Source organism: Triturus cristatus, chromosome 7 (assembly GCF_964204655.1).
Source record: "Triturus cristatus chromosome 7, aTriCri1.1, whole genome shotgun sequence".
Lineage (NCBI taxonomy): Eukaryota > Metazoa > Chordata > Amphibia > Caudata > Salamandridae > Triturus > Triturus cristatus.
Genome location: NC_140590.1, coordinates 1,583,029,370 through 1,583,048,475, shown reverse-complemented (window position 1 = coordinate 1,583,048,475; position 19,106 = coordinate 1,583,029,370). Strand labels below are relative to the sequence as shown.

Genomic DNA, 19,106 nt, shown 5'->3' with positions numbered 1-19,106 from the left:
AACCAGTGAGTGAAGCGTCTGCTGTTAGCACTATCTGTGGACCGGGTCGAGGAATGGCCGCCCCTTGGAAAGGTTTTTTGTATTTCAGCACCGCAGGGAGAGATGAGTGCAGCCGTCTACCAACACTAGATCTGATAACGGACCATGAGCCTGGTTCCACTGACGTGCTAAGCATTCCTGGAGGGGACGCATTTGGAGTCTTGCGTAAGGAACAACTAAAATGCAAGACGCCATAATTCCTATCAATTGCATGAACACTCGAGCTGGTAATGAGTGATGTGACTGAAACTGAGTGATTAGAGTCTGCATGTTGCGGATTCTGACTGGGTTGGGACAGACTAGAGCTTTTTGAGTGTCTATTGTGGCTCCTAGATACAGTTGTGTATTGGATGGTTGGAGATGAGACTTGGTGAGATTCACAGTAAACCCAAGGTCGTGAAGCAGTTGGACTGTTCTTTGAGTGTAGCGTAGTCATCTTTGCTGCGAGCTGGCTTTTATGAGCCAGTCGTCTAGGTAAGGGAAGACGTGAATGTGCTGTCTTCCTAGATGAGGCACTACTGCCAGGGATTTGGTGAAAACCCTGAGTGTGGTAGTTACTCCAAATGGGAGGACCTTGAATTGATAATGTTGGCCGTCTACCAGAAACCTGAGGTATTTCCGATGAGTGGGGTGAATGGGAATATGGAAATACGCGTCCTTTAAGTCCAGAGTGGACAGAAAGTCCCCTTGCTGAAGGAGTGGGAGCACTTGTTGGAGTGTGATCATGTGAAAGTGGTCCGACTGAATGTATAGATTTAGTTCTCGGAGGTCTACTATGGGGCTGAGAGAGCAGTCTTTTTTGGGAATTCAAAAGTACAGGGAGTATACGCCGGTCCCCTGATATTGTAATGGGGCTGGTTCTATAGCGTGTTTTTCCAAGAGAGAGAGAGAACCTCTTGCTTTAGAAGGGTAAGATGCTCTGGTGACATTGCATGTGCTCTTGGAAGAATATGTATGTGTGTGTGTGTGTGTAAACTCCAGGCAGTAACCATATTGGATAATGTGTAGTACCCACTTGTCTGAGGTGATTCAATTCCAGACAGGCAGGAATTGAGAGTGACGTCCCCTGACAGGAGTGGAATGATCGGGGGTAACGGAAGGAAGACACGGTTTGTTTGCGGGGGAAGTGTGTGTGGAGTTGCATCTGCCTCTTCCCTTACCGTTGTTTCCGCTGAAACCACCTCTAAAATAACCTCTTGAAGAGGGGGATTGGTTGTTGCCCATGTGAGAGGAGGAGGGGTTTTCGGTGGATACCTTTTTTGAGCCACCCCTATGAAAAGGAGCGGCGAAAGGAACTCCTAGTGGCAGGCAATTGCAAAGCCCAATGGACTTTGTGACCTCCGTGTCTTTTTTCATCTTCTCCAGTGAGCTATCAACCATTGGGCCAAAGAGATGTTCTTTGTCGAATGGTTGGTTGAGGATGGAGGTTTGCACCTCAGGCTTGAATCCTGAGATTCTCAACCAAGCATGTCCGCGTAGGAGTACACTGGTGTTTACGGTACGAGCTGCTGTATCTGCTGCGTCCAGGGTACACCTGATTGAGGTATTCGTGATAAGTTTACCTTCTTGGATAAGGTCATTAGCTTTAGTTTTGTGTTCGTCAAGTAAAAATTGCATGAGTTTTTCTAACTCATGGTAAGGAGCCCTATCATAGCGAGCCAACAGAGCTTGAGCATTGGCAATGCGCCAGTGATTAGCCACTTGTGAAGCCACTCTTTATCAGGAAGAGGAGCCTCACCTGTGGTTTGAGTGTTAGCTCTCTTGCGAGCGTTGGATACCACCAGAGAGTCTAAAGGCAACTGGTAAACAGGGTCGGTGGTCGAAGGTTTATATTTTTTCTCCATTCTAAGTGTAATTATTCTTGCCCTCACAGGATCTTTAAATATCTCGTCCGTGTGTTTCAACATAGGTAAGGTATGAGTGGCTCTGAGAGGAACGAAGTGTCTCGAAGAGGAAATCCTCTTCTAAAGGCTCTTTATGCAACTCCACCCTGTGATATTGAGCAGCCCTGTTAAGGAGTTTAATGTACCCAATGTTATTGTCAGGTGGGGAGAGAATAGAAGGATACAAATCAGGGTCATTATCTGGGCTTGGGTCAGTAGGATAATCCTCCTAAGGGTCAATGTTCTGTGGCCTATCCTGATCTTCATCCACATCCCTGTCATCCTGTGGGTCAGGTGTAGGTGTAATAAGTAAATTTGGATCAGTGGGGGAAGGAGGAGGAATGCAACACTTTTGCTTTAGAGAGGAATGTGGTAGTCTTCTGGCTGGTCCACTGGCTGGTCTATCTTCTGTTTTTTTTTGGAAGAGTGGCATGGATATGTCCTGTATCAGGATTGATCACACGTTTTTTCTGCTTTGGATACAACGGCGGGACATCGGGTCGAGGCTCCTTAGACAGAATATCTTTGTCTTTAGTTGTTTGTTTCGAGTCTTCGGCAACTGTGTAATTGTGATCGTCACATGTTTAGATTTGTGCTTCAGTGCCAAAGGTATTTTTTGGCACCGGAGTGGTGCCTGGTTGAGCCGTAAGACTTCTCTATGTTGCGGATCCGGGCCAGAGGGCGGGGCGTCAGAAACCTTTTGTCGGTGCCGACCTTGGCCAGAAGGCAGAGGAGGGACTGGAGCCTTTGTCTTAGGCTGTTGAGGGGGCAAAGGGGTGTCTTTACTCACGGTGTGTTGACCCGGAGTAACTTGATCCTCTTCTTCCATGTTGGAGTCAACTTCGGACATGGAGAAATCTTCTTCCTCTTCGGCTCCTTGAGCATGCTGTTCTGTGTCGGAATCTTCCCCGAAGATGTCCGGTGCAGAGCCACTTTGGTGTTGCATCTCATGGCGTCAAGCCCGATGGTCATGAAGTGTCTTTTTCGATCGAAAAGATCGGCACGCGTCGCAGTCGTTCTTGTTGTGTGTTAGCACGACACCCGGGACAGAACTTGAAGGGAGTCCGTTCCATCGACTGCTAGTGAGGTCAGCACAGGTAGGCCCGACGGCCTGCCACAAGTTTTCGGATTGAAGTTTTGTCAAGGTGAGACAATACGTGATGAATGAAGAACCGCGTTCGATAACAATACCGTCGAGGGTAGTTGATTGCGCGTCGAAGGGAACCGAGAAACGGTGCCGAACCGGAGAGAAGCAATACACATCCGAACCGGAGCGTGGAAAAAACAATCTAACAATGGAGTCGATGCCCATGCGCACTATCACCGAAAGGAGGAGTCGCCTACCTCGTGACTGGAAAGACTTCTTCGAAGAAAACCAAAGTGCAAACATCAAGACCCAACACTAGATGGCGATCTATGCATAGCATATGATCTACAGCTCATATGCCTCGAACATCTATTTACAATAGGGGACTTGAAAAGGGAAGGCTGTTCAGGAAGGCAGAGAAAGCAGAAATGGCCGAAAGGTAACCTTTAAGAGATAGAGAGAGGATGAACAAGAGTACCTCCGACAAGGGGGCAGAAAGGGGATCCACAGCCTTTGCTGTGCACCATGTCACAAACTTGTTCCATCTACAGCCGTATACAGACTTGGCGGAGGGACGCCTGGCAGCAAAGATGTCATTACAGACTTCGGGAGGAAGGTCAAAAGCTGTCAACTGTTGCCGCTCAATCTCCACGCAAGGAGGTGGAGGCTGGACACGTTCGGGTGGAGGACAGTCCCCTGCTGCTGCGACAGAAGATCCTCCGAAAAGGCAGTCTGATCGTGGATCGATAGCCATGCTCCAGAGCTTGGGGTACCAGATGCTTCGTGCCCAGTTTGGTGCCAGAATGACTTGGGCTCGTCGCACTTGATTTTCTTCAGCACTCGGGGCAGAAGTGGTACAGGCGGAAATTCATACAGGAGGCTGCAACTCCACTCGTGACGAAAAGCGTTGCAGAGTGAGTGCCACCTTGGAAATTCCAACGCACAGAACTGCTGACAGGGTGCGTTCTCTTCGGTGGCGAACAGATCTAACCAAGACTCTCCCCACTGTTGAAAGAGACCTTGCACCACCTCTGAGTGAAGACGCCATTCGTGATCCATCATTCACCGACGGCTGAGCTGGTCTGTCCTGGCGTTCAGAGAACCTGACAGGTGTTGAACCACCAGGGACATGCCCTGATGTTCCAGCCATGTCCAAAGGCAAAGAGCCTCTTGACATAGGGTCCACGACCCCACCCGCCCCGTTTGTTGCAGTACCACATGGCTATGGCATTGTCTGTAAACATTTGCACTACAATTCCTTTGATAGAAGGAAGGAATGCCTTCAGTGCTAGAGGAAGCGCCCGTAGCGCCAGACGGTTGATGTGGAGGCCAGACTCCGTCGGAGACCAGAGTCCTCTGATCTCTGCCTCTCCCATGTGGCCGCCCCATCCCGGGAGTGACGCATCAGTCACCACTGTTGGCTCTGGTTGGGCAAGGATTGTGCAGTCCCCTTCAAGATCTGGACAACGTCTGAAAAATTGCCCTGGTGCTGTGCCAACTATAACTTCAGGTCCCACTGCAGAGCCCGCATATTCCACCTGGCATGATCTACCAGCAAGATGCAGGAGGCCATGAGGCCTAGCAGCCTCAGGGTCATTCTCACCGAGATCCCAGGATAGAGGTGGAAACATCGGTATCATAGCCCAAATATCCCGGACTCTCTGTTCGGGAGGATAAACCCGAAACTGCACTGTATCCAGAACCTCTCCGATGAAAAGGAGCTTCTGAGAGGGAGTCAGGTGTGACTTCGGCGGGTTGATACTGAACCCCAGCAAATGCAGGAGGTCCGCTGTAGTCTGGAGGTGGGAGACAACAGTTTGGGGCGAACTCGCCTTCAACAGCCAGTTGTTGAGATAGGGGGAAGACTGGAACCCCTGATCTGCGCAGATGAGCTGTGACCACCGCCACCACTTTCGTGAACACCCGAGGGGCACTGTTATGGCCAAAGGGGAGCACGAGGAACTGAAAATGCTTGGGGACTACCATGAACCGTAGGTAACGTCTGTGGGCCAGCAGGATAGGGATATGGAAATAGGCATCCTGCAAGTCCAACGCTACCATCCAGCTGAGCCAACGTGAGCATCTTGAACTTCTCCTTCTGGAGGAAGCGGTTGGGGTCCCCGAGACCGAGTTTAAGATAGGATGCAGACCTTTGTCCTTCTTGGGTACCAGAAAGTAGCGGGAGTAGCAACCACGACCTACTTCTGGTGCAGGGACCCTTTCCATAGCTCCCTTGGCCAAGACAGCTGCAACTTCTTGGCGGAGAAGGGCCAAATGATCCTCCGACATGCAATGGAAGGATGGTGGCATGGAGGAAGGGGTAGTCTCGAAGGGGAGGGAGTAGCCCCTTTGGACAATCTGCAAAACCCACCTGTCCGACGTGATGGTGCACCAGTGGGGGAGGTGATGGTGAAGCCTGCTGCCCACTGGCCTCTGGTGGTCCTGAAAGGTAGGGCTGGGAGGGTTTGATGGCTGCTGTAGGGGGGTATGGGTGGACTGGACCGCCTGCTGGCCCCCAGACCCACGTCGCTGAGTCCGACATCCGCGGCCACAAACAGGCAGAGCAGCTTGCGAGAAACCAGTGGCTAGACTGGGTCGAACATGGTGGGGCACCCCTTCCATAGCCACGAAAGGGGCGTAAAGCAGACTGTGTGGGACGAGAAGTTGCTGCGAGGCCAAAGGATCTGGCCGTAGCCCTGGAATTCTTGAAGCGCTCCAGTGCAGAGTCCGCTTTGTCACCAAAAAGCCGACAGCCATCAAAGGTCATGTCCAGTAAGGTGGATTGGACATCCCCAGAGAAACTAGACATCCTCAACCAGGCGTAGCACCTCAGGGCTACTGACGAGGAAATGTTTCTGCCCAGTGAGTCGGCGGTATCCAGCCCACATCTGATGGTGAATTTTGATGTGCCTCGACCCTCTGCCACTGCACGGGTGAGAATGGCCCGGGCCTCCTCTGGGCACTGTGGCAGTACTTGCTCAACATATCTCACGCTGTATGGGTATAGTAGCCCAAGAGGCATGCGGTATTCACCGACCGCAGCGCTAAGCTGGCAGAAGAGAACATCTTCTTCCCATGGTGGTCCAGCTTCTTGGATTCCCTCTGGGGGAGCTGTAGGGAATACGCCCTTTGAGGACGAGGCTTGGACTACCAAGCTCTTGGAGGTTAGGTGTTGAGAGAAGAAAAGTGAGTCACCTGGGACCGGGAGGTGGCTTCGGGCAAGCATCCTGTCCAAAGGATGCCCTGTGCTGGGTTTGGACCAAGTGCCCAGAAGGACGTCAGTGAGGGCTTCATTGAATTGCAGAAGAGGTTCTGAGGAGGCTGCCGCCGGTTGAAGCACCTCTGTCTGGAGGTTAGTGCTGACTGCCACCGTAGAAAGCTCCGGGCCCAAGGCCTCAGCCACCCTACACACACCACTGCATACAACGCTTCCTAGAGGGACAAAGCATGCCAAGGTCTGGGGAGGTATCAAGACCACTGGCGTCACCCAGGTCCTCTCGCCAGTCCGGCTCATCAAGCTGGTCAGCTAAAGGGTCAACAGATCCCTCCCAGTTGTCCTCACCCTCCTCTGGTTGCCATTCAGGCCTAAAAGAAAGACCAGGGATGAACAGCGGAACAAAAGTGCCCTCTGGCGCCTGTGCTGGTTAACGCTGGTCCGGCACCGCGTCCAAGTCAGGGGCAAGGCTGGGGATGAGCTGGTCAGGGGCCTGACTGGCGCCAGGGCCGGAGCCACCGGCCTCGAAATCCCAGGGCCCACAACCGGCTCCGCGGGGCCCGAAGGCGCGCTGGCAGAGTTGGGCTGCCCAAAAATGCTTTGAAGCGCTTCGTAGAAAGCTCGAAACTGGGCAGGGGACGCTCCAGCACCAGGAAAGGGCGGAAACAGCTGAGCTGTCCCAGGAGCAGACTAGGAAGACGGAGCTGGAGAGCGACAAAGCTCCAGGTCCCGCGTCACGTTGGCCGACAGACAGGAGAAAGCGAAGAGCGACACTGCTTCTTTGCCTTCGTCCTGTGCTTCGACTTACCCGACAATCTCCAACACTTGGAGGAGGAATGATGGTGGTGGCTCCGCAACCTGTACCGAGACCTTCCTCTCGACCGGGACCTCGAACGACGCGGAGCTGACTGCAGGACCTCCAAAAGCTTTCGGGACCTCTGCCGCAAAGACTTCGGGTTCATGGCCCGGCAGTCGGAACAGGATTTTGGGTCGTGGTCGCGCTCCAGGCATCATAGGCAGACGAGGTGGGGGTCCGTAACTGACATCAGGTGGTTGCAGGCCTCGCAGGGCTTGAACCCGGGCCGTCGATGGGACATCAGTCGTACACCAGGAGTCGAAAGACTCAAAAAGAATTTGACAAAAGTTGAGAATTTTTTTGTCAAAAAGTGACTAGGGGTAGCTCTGTCCAGATCTGCGCAAGGCTGTCGCAGAAAAAGAAAGAACTGACGTCAGCGCGCAGGGGCGGCGTCTAAGTAGACACTGCAACATCATTCCAGCAACCACAACGCCAGATGCGGAGTCGACCAACGCCAACTACAGATGCGGAGTCGACCAACGCCACCTACTGATGCGCAGGGGTACTGCTATGAAAACATTTCTCCGGATCCAGTCTAACGCCTGGGGGTAATTCTAAAGGTAAGAATCTAGAACGACAGTCTCTTTCAGATCTTTGGTGCACTGCAGGAGATCATAGGTGTGTTTCCTATAAATAAATAAATAATGGTTGCTGGTCGCGACACAACTTGTTGTCTTCTCACTCTGTTGGTTTGATAATTGTGAGATATGCCTAACCTGACATTGTTTAAAAAATGTCTGCAAAGAGACAAAAGTGTTCATAATGAGTGTCATGCTGTCCCTTTGAGAACTCATGGAGTCACATAATTGTCCACCAGAGAACTGAGAAAAATATGCTCACCAGCCCAAGCCTGTGCTGCCTGTTTCCTCCGCAGGGAGTGACATGATGGAGGCTTCTGCCTGATCTTGATCTGGCACAATGAGGAGACTCTTCTCTACCTTTTGATTAAAGTCTGCCTTTTGGTGATATTTCTTTCTTGAGGTTTTGTAATTTATGGGACATGAAGTACTTCTTGATGTTAAGGTATCAACGGTTCTGCATCTGGGATTTTTCTTCATTTTTCCTTTATCCTGTTGATGACGTGGGCATTCTCATTTTCCTTTGGGGGTCTCAGCTCTTTGAAAATTGAGGACTCAACTTTGAAGCTAATCGCAACTTATAAGGAGGGTCAAACGATGATGGGGAAGGGCATCATCATCAAAGGTCTCCATGCTAAGCCCTCCCCTTCAAACGAGTTTCCAGGCGGGCTCTCAGTATGTAACATTAGCAGAAATGAAAGCAATGGTGATGCTTTTTTTCTGGACTATTTTTAAAACAAAACATTTTTTATTAACTTTTTCAATGAATAGCAATGCTGCCATACCATACATGTTCACTGTGGCATATATCACAGTAACGAACCATGACAAAATCATGAAATACAAAAATAGGACCAGCTCCATTTCAGGGTTTTTCTTTTGCACCCTCGTTCCTGGCCCCAGTTACATATAGTGTATGAACATCTTCTGTTGACATCTTATCTAGCCAGTGTCTTCTGATAAAGAGTCTTCCTGTGGGGGATCGCAAATGTTTCCCTGGTATGAATACCACTTTCCCCATATTGGTGTCCATTATTTTGGGCATCTCCTATGCACGAATACTGATTTTTCTGTCACCATTAAGTCGTCCATGTCTCGACACTATCTACCCACCATGGGAGTCTGTCTGGCACCCCCTAATTGTGCTATGTTCCTTTTAGCTAATGTCATACTTAACGCCACCCAAGTTTGAGCTGCGTGATTAAGATCAGTCGGCTCCCAGATGTTGAGTAAACATCTTTACGGTTCCAGGTCAATCGGTATCCCCGTCACATGAGAAATTGTGTGCATGATTGCCTTCCAGTACATGGTGATCTCTTCGCATTGCCAGCTTGTATGCCAAAATGTGCCGTGTTCTCCACACTGTCGGAGACAAAATGGTGTGTCTGTCTTGTGTAATTTGTAAAGCAGTGTTTTGGTATAATACGTGCGGTGTAGAACCTAGAGTTGTATTAGCTTGAATCTGGAGGAGATCGCTACCTCTTTAGGGGACGCCAGTGCTTCCTGCCAGTCCGCTTTTTCTGGACTCTTGAGGGTATGAGAGACGGCACCAACATGTTCCAAGGTGGAGTAATCATCTGTCTAGGCCTTTCAGCTGGTGCAGCAAATATCGTTCTTTTCATTCACCACAAGGCACAGCTAAGCTCCTAGAAAAGTTGCATCCCTAACCTTCCAAGGCTATTTTCAACCAGAGGAAGGATAATTGTTGAAGAGAACCAACACAATGGATGAGATAACAAGTAAGAAGAGAGTCTCCTTGAGAAAAAAATATACATTATTCCCACTACCCGAGTAAAAGTAGTAAATGACATTGTAGATATCCCAGTGTGCTAAGTGAAGCAAACATTCTGCTTAAAATGAACTTCTGAAAGGAAAATTATCCTAAAACACAGATGTGTTTTAGAATCCCTGCTCCATCAGAGTGAAAAAATTAACAGCCCGAAAAAAACACAATGGAACTTGTAGATCCCTAAAAAGCAATGTCCAAATGTTGCTATGTAAAAGTTGATGTCTTGATGGACCTTTTTCTTGCTTTTTTCCCCAAGTAAGCTTTTCAGCCAAATGTGTTTTATAATGTTATACTTTTAATTCTAAATGACTGGATTAAAAAACACAAAGAGAAAAAAAAAAGTTGTCGTTCTAGACATGTTTCTGTGCAAGATCATATTGAAAAATAACATCTATAAAAATGCACACTGGGAATTGGAACATAGGCATCAATGGTCTAAATATTTCTATGGGTTGCAGGTTTCAAGGCTAGTAAGACAGTTCATTGGCTTGAGTGGCTCCTCTACCGAGGACTGTGTAACCATAAGATAACTGCTGATTTTTTAAAAAGAAAGAAAGAAACCGCCTATGGAATATGTGCCCATTCCAGCAGGGAATGTTTTCCACCTTAGCACTGTCCAGATTGTTCCGGCAATTGAGATTTATCTAGCTTTGACTTGAGCTTCCCTTCACACCTTCAACAAATTGTTTGGATACAAAAGTAAAAAGGGAAAGATATTTGGCTCATTCAGTGCTTCAGGATTTCCTCATTTGACAATTCCTTTAGGCCCTCCATCCAGGGAGGCTCTGCACTGATTTATTCAGCAGGTGAGGAATCTGCAGGTACAAGTATCAGAAGAAAAAGTTACTTACCTCCGATAATTATCTTTCCAATGGATACTCTATCTATATACAGATTCCTCACCTGTTTCACCCACCTCCCATTTCTGAAAGTAGTCATAGGCCATTTTAATACGCTATTAATATAGATTGTTCCATGGCACTTCCACAAATGATGACTCCTGGTCTCTGCCCCAAAGGGCAATGAAAAAAGGAAAGAGAATGGATGTTGGTACACCAGGGTGAGCACCTTATGGCTAAAGTGATTTTACCATGGTGCGGATTCCAGTGCCAAGTTGGAGCCAGGGCTGACAAGGGCAGAAGAACAATGAAAACGTTTCCAGGTCCAGTCTGGCACCTGGGGATATTCAACACATGTGGAACCTGCAGGCACATGTCCATTTGAATGATCGTTAAAGAATGTACTTTTTAGGTCTCGCGCCTAGCGATGCAGTGCGGAGCACTGCTCGTGCAGCGAGAGTCCTTTTGTCCGGGGTTCCGAAACGGACCCTGGAATCGTACATGCTCGTGCGTGTGTTTTTACTTTTGTGGCCTGCTATTGGCCTTTGCCTGCGTGTTTGTTTTTAAGCTAGCACACAATAGGCCAAAGGCAGGCGCATTGCTCCGCCCATGGCCTATTGGTGTCTATTACGCGCATTCCTGCCATATGGTTTCAATTATCGTGCCCAGACACGGGCGCAATAATTGAAACCATATGGCTCGCTGTGGTGCGCGCGCACCACTTGAGGGCTTCTTTGAAGCGATCGCTTTCCTAGCCGCGTGCTTATTCTCATAGTAGTGGTACACTTTTTTTCCCCTAACTCGACTGTATATGGAAACCATCTTGCCATACCCCCGGAGCTTCTCGATACTGAATTAAAACGAGTGGACGTTTTCCAGAAATAGCCGGACTCTAGATGAGGTTTACTGATCTTTTAATTTTGAGACCTAAAAGACTAGCGTCTTCCCTTATTTCCTCCACCCCCGTGATGTTTGGTTTTACCTTTAACAAGCCATTTCCAGAAAAAGCGTGTTTTCTGAAGACCATTTCCTAGCCCCCTCCACCTTTCGTGCATTGCATAGCTTTATGTGCTTTGTGAGGTGGACTTGTTTTTCCGAGCATGTGGTCTTACTGGTTTCTAAACTAGTAGTTTGCGCCCGAGTTTGAGTCGGTGTCGCTCTTTTATTTCTTTGCACCACCAAGAACCATTTTTTCACTCCACGTTTTGCAAGGATTAGTGAAAGCTTTTAGAACAATCAACGATTTAGCGAGTTAGCATTTCAAGACGCTGCATGATTCTGCCCTCCGACCAGTTGGAAAACAGATTTTGCTATAATCGCGGCACCCACGCTTTACTTTTATCATTAAAAGTAAAGCGCGGGTGCCGCGATTATACCAAAAGTAAAGAAATAGATTTTTTTTTTCAATTTCTTTACTTTTGGTATTTGCGAGAGTTTAAGCTATTGGCATTTCAAACCAACACATAAATAAAACGCATGGTTATTTACAATGCCAACAGCAAAATGCGAGACCTATTGCATTGCAAATGCTCGTTTCATTTTGCTGCCAAGAAAATTCAAGCATCTGAAAATACCTAACTTTTAACTGTTATAGAGCAACTCACTCAATGTGTAGATTTTCATTCATTCACAAAACAAATAATATGTAGCTAAAATAACATGGCAGACAACTGACAGATATAATTTTCTTTTAGAATGTTTCAATACCTTACCTTTTCATCACTTATTTTTAGTGTCTTTGTTAAAAGCAATAACAGCAGGTTGGTCCAGGCCTCACGATGGCTTTCTGAATTTACTGTGATAAAGTAGGCAAGAGCTTCGCTACAGACGCTGTTAAAAAACAAATCATATTTTTTTTAGTTTACCAGAGCAGATGAGAACTTAAAAAGAAACACACCTCGAATAGTATAGGTTTGTATGGATGCGTGGTTTCATCTTCAAAATACACACAACTGGAATTCTAGAAACACTGTTAGTGTTCTGACAAATGTCAAGAAGCAACACTTATGTCTCAGGACATCATACAGGCACCATACTTGATAGGCCGAAACTGAAAGCATTGAACATTGATGCAGCCTGCCCTAGAAGGATCAGGAAATTTCGATGGATCTGATAATGGAAATTTTCACTGCAATATCCCACAAATCTTCCATATGAAACACTAATCTTTCAGTTGATACCTTCTCTCTCCAGCATAAGAACCTAGGCATAACTGTTTTGTTAATTTATGCATTGAGGCCCAAGTCCCAGTCTTAAAAATCTGGGCATGGACCATTCGGCATAGTTATTCTTCCCCTAGCCAGCATAAATGTATATCTGATAGAGACATCTAGCTGCAGATTCCTTAACTTAGAATATCCCCAGGCGTCAGACTGGATCCAGAAAATTCTTTGCAGCAGCACCTCTGTGCGTTGGGGGGCGGCGCCACATGACCCCGCCCTGATGTCGTCCACGTACATGACGTCAGCAAGGTCATATAAGTCCCTCCCGGCGAGCTGACAACAGTTTCCTTCTTTTCCACGTGCAAAGCGGATCCGGAGTAAGCGGTTCCTTTGGCCTGTTTTCAGGCCCCTTTTGACGCTTCGCATATGGAACAGTGTGCGATGCCTTCGGGCTTTAAAACCTGTACCTCCTGTTCGCGGTAAATGTCTGAGACAGACCCACACCTTATCTGTATGTGGTGTTTGGGCGAACACCACAACTCGACAAATTGCGACTCCTGCCAACACCTCAAGCTGAAGTCCTGGCGGGAGCGCCGGATGAGCTCCTTTCGTCTTGACTGTCCCGGTCGGAGTCGTCTCGTCCTCCTAATCGCCGGCAGGCCCCTCTGGTTTTCAGTTGTGGCGTCGCTCGCCCTCTGGGGCCTAGAGACGTCGTTCACCCCTTCTGGGTAAGTCGCGGTGCATGTCGCTGAGGTCCACAACCTCGCTTCCGCCTGTTGTCGGGGGCACTAGTTCCCAGAGCCCTCCGGACGTGCGCCCCGGGAGTCACCCATCCCCCTATCCGGGCACGGGCGCGACTCAGACCCAAATGGAGGCCTATACTGCGGCTCTGCAGACCTTGGGTCCGCTCCTGTCCCTGGGGTGTCCTCGGGGCCACCGCTACATGCGGGGTCCCCGACCGACTCGCCGGTGGGTTCGCCCCCGGTGTCACTTGAGCCCTTGCCCCCCAGGGACGAAGGAGATATGGTGTTGTCAGGGTGCAGCCCGACGGGGTCCCCCTCTACAACCCATAGCACCCCTGCCGTGCCGCAGAGTCCTGCGGGGCTCCCTGTGGTGTTGCAGGTGGCTGCTGGTGCTCAAAGCCTTGCTTCAAGCACACCTCTGCCTTCTGGACAGGCAGCCGCCTGCCCGGAGCCGAGGTCGGCGCCGTTCTGGCGCTAAAGGCTCACCTCCCCGGCTCCGACTCCGCTTCCTACTTTGGAGTCGGAGCCTGTTGTGGTTGAGGCCGATGCGGCCCTGAAGGCTTGCCTCCCCGGCTCCGACGCCAGCCCCTTCTTTGGAAGCGGGGCTTGTTGTGGTGGACGTGGAATGGGCGCCGGATGGAGCCGAGTCAGCGCCAGACGAAGCAGGGTCGGGCCGGGTTGTAGACTTCTCCGGAAGCTTCTGGGGAGAGTTTTGCGTCGCCTTCACGTTTTGCTACGCCGGATCTATCCTTGCCTCTGCCCCCCTCAGAATTTGTGGATCCGGCAGAATCCCCGCCTCCTCAGGAGCCCCATCAGGACCCCCATTCGTCAATAGGGCTTCTTTCCTTTGGGCATTGCTCGCACCCTCAGTGTATTGGTAGACTCAGTTTACAGCCCTCGCCTATAGAGGAGTTGCAGTCCCCACGTCGGAGGGCTACCGAGGCCGGTGCGGCATTTCTTAGAGTAGTCTCCTTAGCCACTCGTATTCTAAACATGCAGCCCCCTTCGGTCCCCTTGCCTGTGGACCCTCTGCTTGGTGTCCTTCACCATGGGTCTGGGAGTGTGGAGCCACTTCTGCCCTTTGAAGCTTCTCTTTATGACGCCCTTTTGATCCGGTGGCTCGTTCTGTCTTGCACCGCCACCGGCCTGCTCCACATGATCCAGTTTGCTAATTTGTTCACCCAGACGTGCAGGGGTTTGTTTTGCAAACTGCCTTCCCTTCCTTCCCTCAGTTAATGCTTCCTCCCTCCAGGGAGTCCAGATGGCTTGAGTCGTGGGGTCGTAACATCTTCGCCTCCACTAGTGCTGCCCTTCGTTCACTAAATACAGTGTGTGTCTTGGCTCGGGTTACCTCTGCATTGTGGGACTCTTTTTTTGGACACCTCTGAAGGCGCTTGTGTTGACCTCCTTCATCTTCTTCGTGATGGCCGTGACCTTGCTGAATTCACGATCCACTCGGCTTTGGATACTGCTGATTCCTTAGGCTGAGCTATGGCTGGTTCGGTTGACTTGAGGCGCCATGCTTGGTTGCCGGATAGCATCTTCCCGGAGAATATTCGGGAGCGACTTGTTGATCTACCCTTTGATGGGGTTTTATTGTTTGATGCCCATGCGCAATCGGCATCTCCTTGCGGGCTTTCGCCCTCCGCCATAAGCCTATATTTCCCAGGTCTTCTTTTCGCATTTTCTAAGGTGGTTACCCTTTCATTTAGCATCCTTTCAATGCCTTATGCGTTTTGAGCTGGCAATAAGCCTACTGTGGCAGTGTTCCACTGGTTGTTGTGTCTGGCCTCTGACTATGGTTTGCCCTAAGAGGTGTTCCCCGTTGTTTGGGGTGTCCATACGCCAAGTGGGGTACTTGTATGCTATTATATAGCTCTGCTTTTTGTTATGTGGGCCTAGAGATCCTTTGGGTTCTATGCATCCTCTGGTGCTCTTATCTTGCCGTTGTACGGTGTTCTATATTGTGACTTGGCGCAATCGTCCATACGTCATGGGTCGTCTTGCTTATGTGCGTCGTTCTCCGCCTTGGGAGATTTCCACAGTGTTTTTCACACTTAGAATACTGATGCCACCTGCCATTATAATCTAGGTGTGCTCCTTTACCGCCCATCTTGCACGTTTACCCTTCGTTGATATATATATATATATATATTTGTATATGAGTGTATATGCATGTTACCTTGGGTACCCTTCTTCCGACGTCTCCACCTATCTTCGCTCCTGCGAAGTCTGGTCCTATATCTCCATGAATCAGGGAGCTTTTTAGGGTAGCACTCGGGATTGCACTTTGTCTACGCCGCAGGGTGTCTTTCAGTACACTTAGGTGCACTTTGTTGCTTTTCCGTTCCTCTACAGCAATAGAGTCTCTTTTGCGTCCCCCTACATGCGGTGGTTCCATGGCTTACACTGCTCCCTTCTTGGTGTGCAGAAACTGAACGATATCTCTATTTCGGGCCAAGGATTCATTTTTACTCCCAGTCGGAGGATGTAGTCTACAAATCTCAGATTCTTTCCTACATTTATATGCCTATTGGTACTCGGGTGCCTATGCTGCCACTTCCTTCGGATGTGCCCCTCTCATTGGGTATCACCCTATCCTATGTCCGTTGTCCCTGCGGAACAGCTCTTCTAATGTCAGTCGTTCTAGGGTCTGCACCCTACAACTGTATTTCATGAGTTGGTTCTCACCTTACTCTCCAAGCTGGCTTGTTGGGCAGTCCTATGCCCTTTTTTAGCTCCGCGGCTATCGGCTCTGTGCATGTTTCAGTGAAGGCCTGCATCAGCGTGCCCTGCTCGCTACTGCCCCCCCTCCCCAATCCCCCTTTTGGTGCCTGGGTGGGCTCTTGGCGTCTTACTTGATCCCGCCTGTCCTTCTAGGACATTATTCAGTTTCTACCTCTTACCCTTCGGTTCGTGACGATAGCTTCGCTGGCCTTCCTTCCATGGGCTAGCCTGGTAGGCTCTGGTATGGTTGCACCGCTACATGTTTTTCCCCAACTTTTGGTTGGTGTCCACAAGTGGCGCCGTTATGCTGAGGGTGGTCCTTCTTCCTCCTTCGTTCTGGACTCTCTCTCTCTTTGTTTGCTATATAGCTGGTCCTGTTTCTACATCCCATACTTATACAGGTGTGGTGTAGCACCATTATGGCATTTGTTTTGGGATGCCTTGCCTCCCGTTCTCTTTTGCTCTTCCGAGCTAATTGGGTTGCTGTCTGGTTGTCCTGCCACAGCCTTACCCATTGTCCGTCACTCTGTTGCCGGCTCCGTGCTTGAGCACTTTCTGTTGTTCTGTCGCAGACCCACCACCCCCCTCGGGGTATGGCTATGGTATCTATTCTAAGTTAAGGAATCTGCGGCTAGATGTCTCTATCAGATGTACAAGTTACTTACCTTTGGTAATGATGTATCTGGTAGAGACGTTGTCTAGCCGCAGATTCCTTAACGCCCACCCATCCTCCCCACTCTGCGAGAACCTTGCCAGGTGGGCTTCTCCACTTGCCTTTCAGTTGCCATTGGTTTTCTTTCAAAGGTGCTCACATAGTTGCACCTCTTTCTGAATTACCATATGCGGCTGCCTCCCTCCAAGGGGCTTTTTCCTGTAGGTGGTGCCTTTTCATTCACTATCAGGAGATTCTTCTTCTTCTCCGGATGTCTTCCCTCCCGCCCATCTTCTCCATTAACTAGAGGCTCTTGTCTCCTATACAGTCGTCTTTTTTGACGATCTCTTCAGCGCTGTTTCACACTTTTGTTGTTATAAGGGAAGATACCTTCTTCAAGTACATTGCTGTACTTTCTGTAAGGAAGATACCTTCTTACAGTACATTGCAGTTCTTTCTGTCCTCCATCCTTGTTGGAAGGTACATTTCTACATGGTAATAACCGTCACAGTTCTACATGGTAATGACAGTCTATTTTTTGGTCTGTTGAGATATTCTTCCCTTCTTGTTCACACTTTGGGAAGGACCTACGCTTCGCGATGCGGGGTTCTCTCTCACAGCGTAGTTCTGTCTTTTATGATGGTGTTTTGCACCATCCGCCTTATTTATTTAGCAGATTTTTCATCCTTCGCACACTGTTGCCATACTTTCACAGTTTTTGTTGGTAGCTCCGCGTTGTGCTGCGGAAAAGTTTCTCCAAAGAAAACTGTCGTCAGCTCGCAGGAAGGGACTTATATGACCTAGCTGATGTCACGTACGTGGACGACGTAAGGGCGGGGTCATGTGGCGCCGTCCCCCGACACGCAGAGGTGCTGCTGCAAAGAATTTTCAGGATCCAGTCTGACGCCTGGGGATATTCTAAGTTGAAGAATCTGCGGCTAGACAACGTCTCTACCAGATACATCGTTACCCAAGGTAAGAAACTCATATGTTACGTCACTTCTAGGATGCAGTATTACAACCCACTTTTCATACAGATATTGCCTGTTTTGATACTGTTATCTCTCTGAAGTGTCCAACACAAGCTTTATGAGAGGAGTGTGGTGCTTCATCAGGCTTGAGTACTTAATGCTGGAGTTGTACAAAATACTTCACTATTATAAGAAGGCCTTCCTTGGCCAGCAACGTTCCTGTAGTAGGGATCGCTACAGAACAGCGTAAATGATTACCAGGGAGTTAGTAGAGCTCAGCCCAGAATGCAACAGCTCCAAGGGAAGTTTGCCCGAGTGAGACATAAGGCAATTACTCACTTTTGCTGGCTTGAGGAACTGTTCAGTGGCTGGCACTATTGCTGTGGCATAGCGAGGTACTGAAATGGTAAAGAGGAGCTGAGTGCAGGCGTGAACCTGCACATGTTGGTAATGTGAGCTCAGGCATTACGACAACAACGCCAGGAAGATAAAGAGAAGGTAGACAGATCAAGAAGACAAAGGGGCTTGGTTAAAATACCCTAGCTTACTGACGGGCAGAAGATAATCCTTACCTTAATAAAAAAATACATGCAGTTGACTATGTATGGCAAAGTGGAAAATAAGTCAGTTAAGTCAAATCAGAAACACAAAAAAAGCTTCAAACACTGCTACAACATTTAGTTGGGGTTTGTGTTTCTTCTTTTCCACACTTGGACATATAATACACTCTATACTATAATGTTCAGTACTATTCTATGTACATCAACTCATTTAATACATACAAAAATTAAATGGTTGCTTGCAGATTTATGTGTTGAAGAGAAAGTTACTTACCTTTGGTAACTCTCTTTCTGGTAGAGACTATCTCAGGCACCAGATTCCTCATCTACTGAATGTTCCTAAGGCATCAGACTGAATCAGGAAACTTTTCAACAGGACCTGTGTGTGCTGGTAGGTTGCGCCCTGCAGTTCAGCATCGATGCTGTTCCGCTCCGGAAATGACATGCGGATCCTATATAGGCGCCACTTCTGTGAGCTGAAGTCTGTTGATTTCGAGAGTATCCATGCCACCAGACGCAGAGCCCCAAAATGAGAGAACGGGGAGGGATGGTCAGTGAAGAATCCGAAGCTAGGTACAATCTCTTCCACAGACCATTACCGAAAGTAACTTGTTCTTCTGATAGACGCTGCTAGTCGCAGAGTCCTCTCCTTTTGAATAGATACCAAAGAAGTGTCAGTTTGGAGGAGGGTCTGTGGATGGACTCAAACCAGAATGTCCTGCAGGACCGAGAGGGCAAAATGCCTCTCTTGACAAACCTGACAAAAGTGCTTCATGAACGTATGGTGGGACACCCACATAGACACGTGGAAAATGTCCAGAACAGGGAATCTGTATGCTTTTTAGCCACTGCACAGCAGATCTTAATGCAGACCACGATCCAGTGGGAGATGGTTCTCTTCTGCACAGACTTGTCTTTTTTGCTCCAGAGAACCCACAAAGAGCTGATCGTACAGCCAGTATTCTTTGATACCATCAATTTAAACGTTCAGCGCTGTCTTGGGGTT

General features: G+C 48.9%; 1 protein-coding gene across 2 annotated transcripts in view; it reads right to left on the bottom strand.

Annotated features, from left to right (window-relative positions):
• The window catches only part of ARFGEF2 (ARF guanine nucleotide exchange factor 2), a 629,301-nt gene that overhangs the window by 19,142 nt on the left and 591,053 nt on the right, over positions 1 to 19,106 (bottom strand). For both annotated transcript variants that reach the window (XM_085619427.1, XM_085619428.1), the window contains exon 38: positions 11,998 to 12,115. In XM_085619427.1, the coding sequence (XP_085475553.1) occupies positions 11,998 to 12,115 (118 nt within the window). The remainder of the gene's footprint in view (positions 1 to 11,997; positions 12,116 to 19,106) is intronic.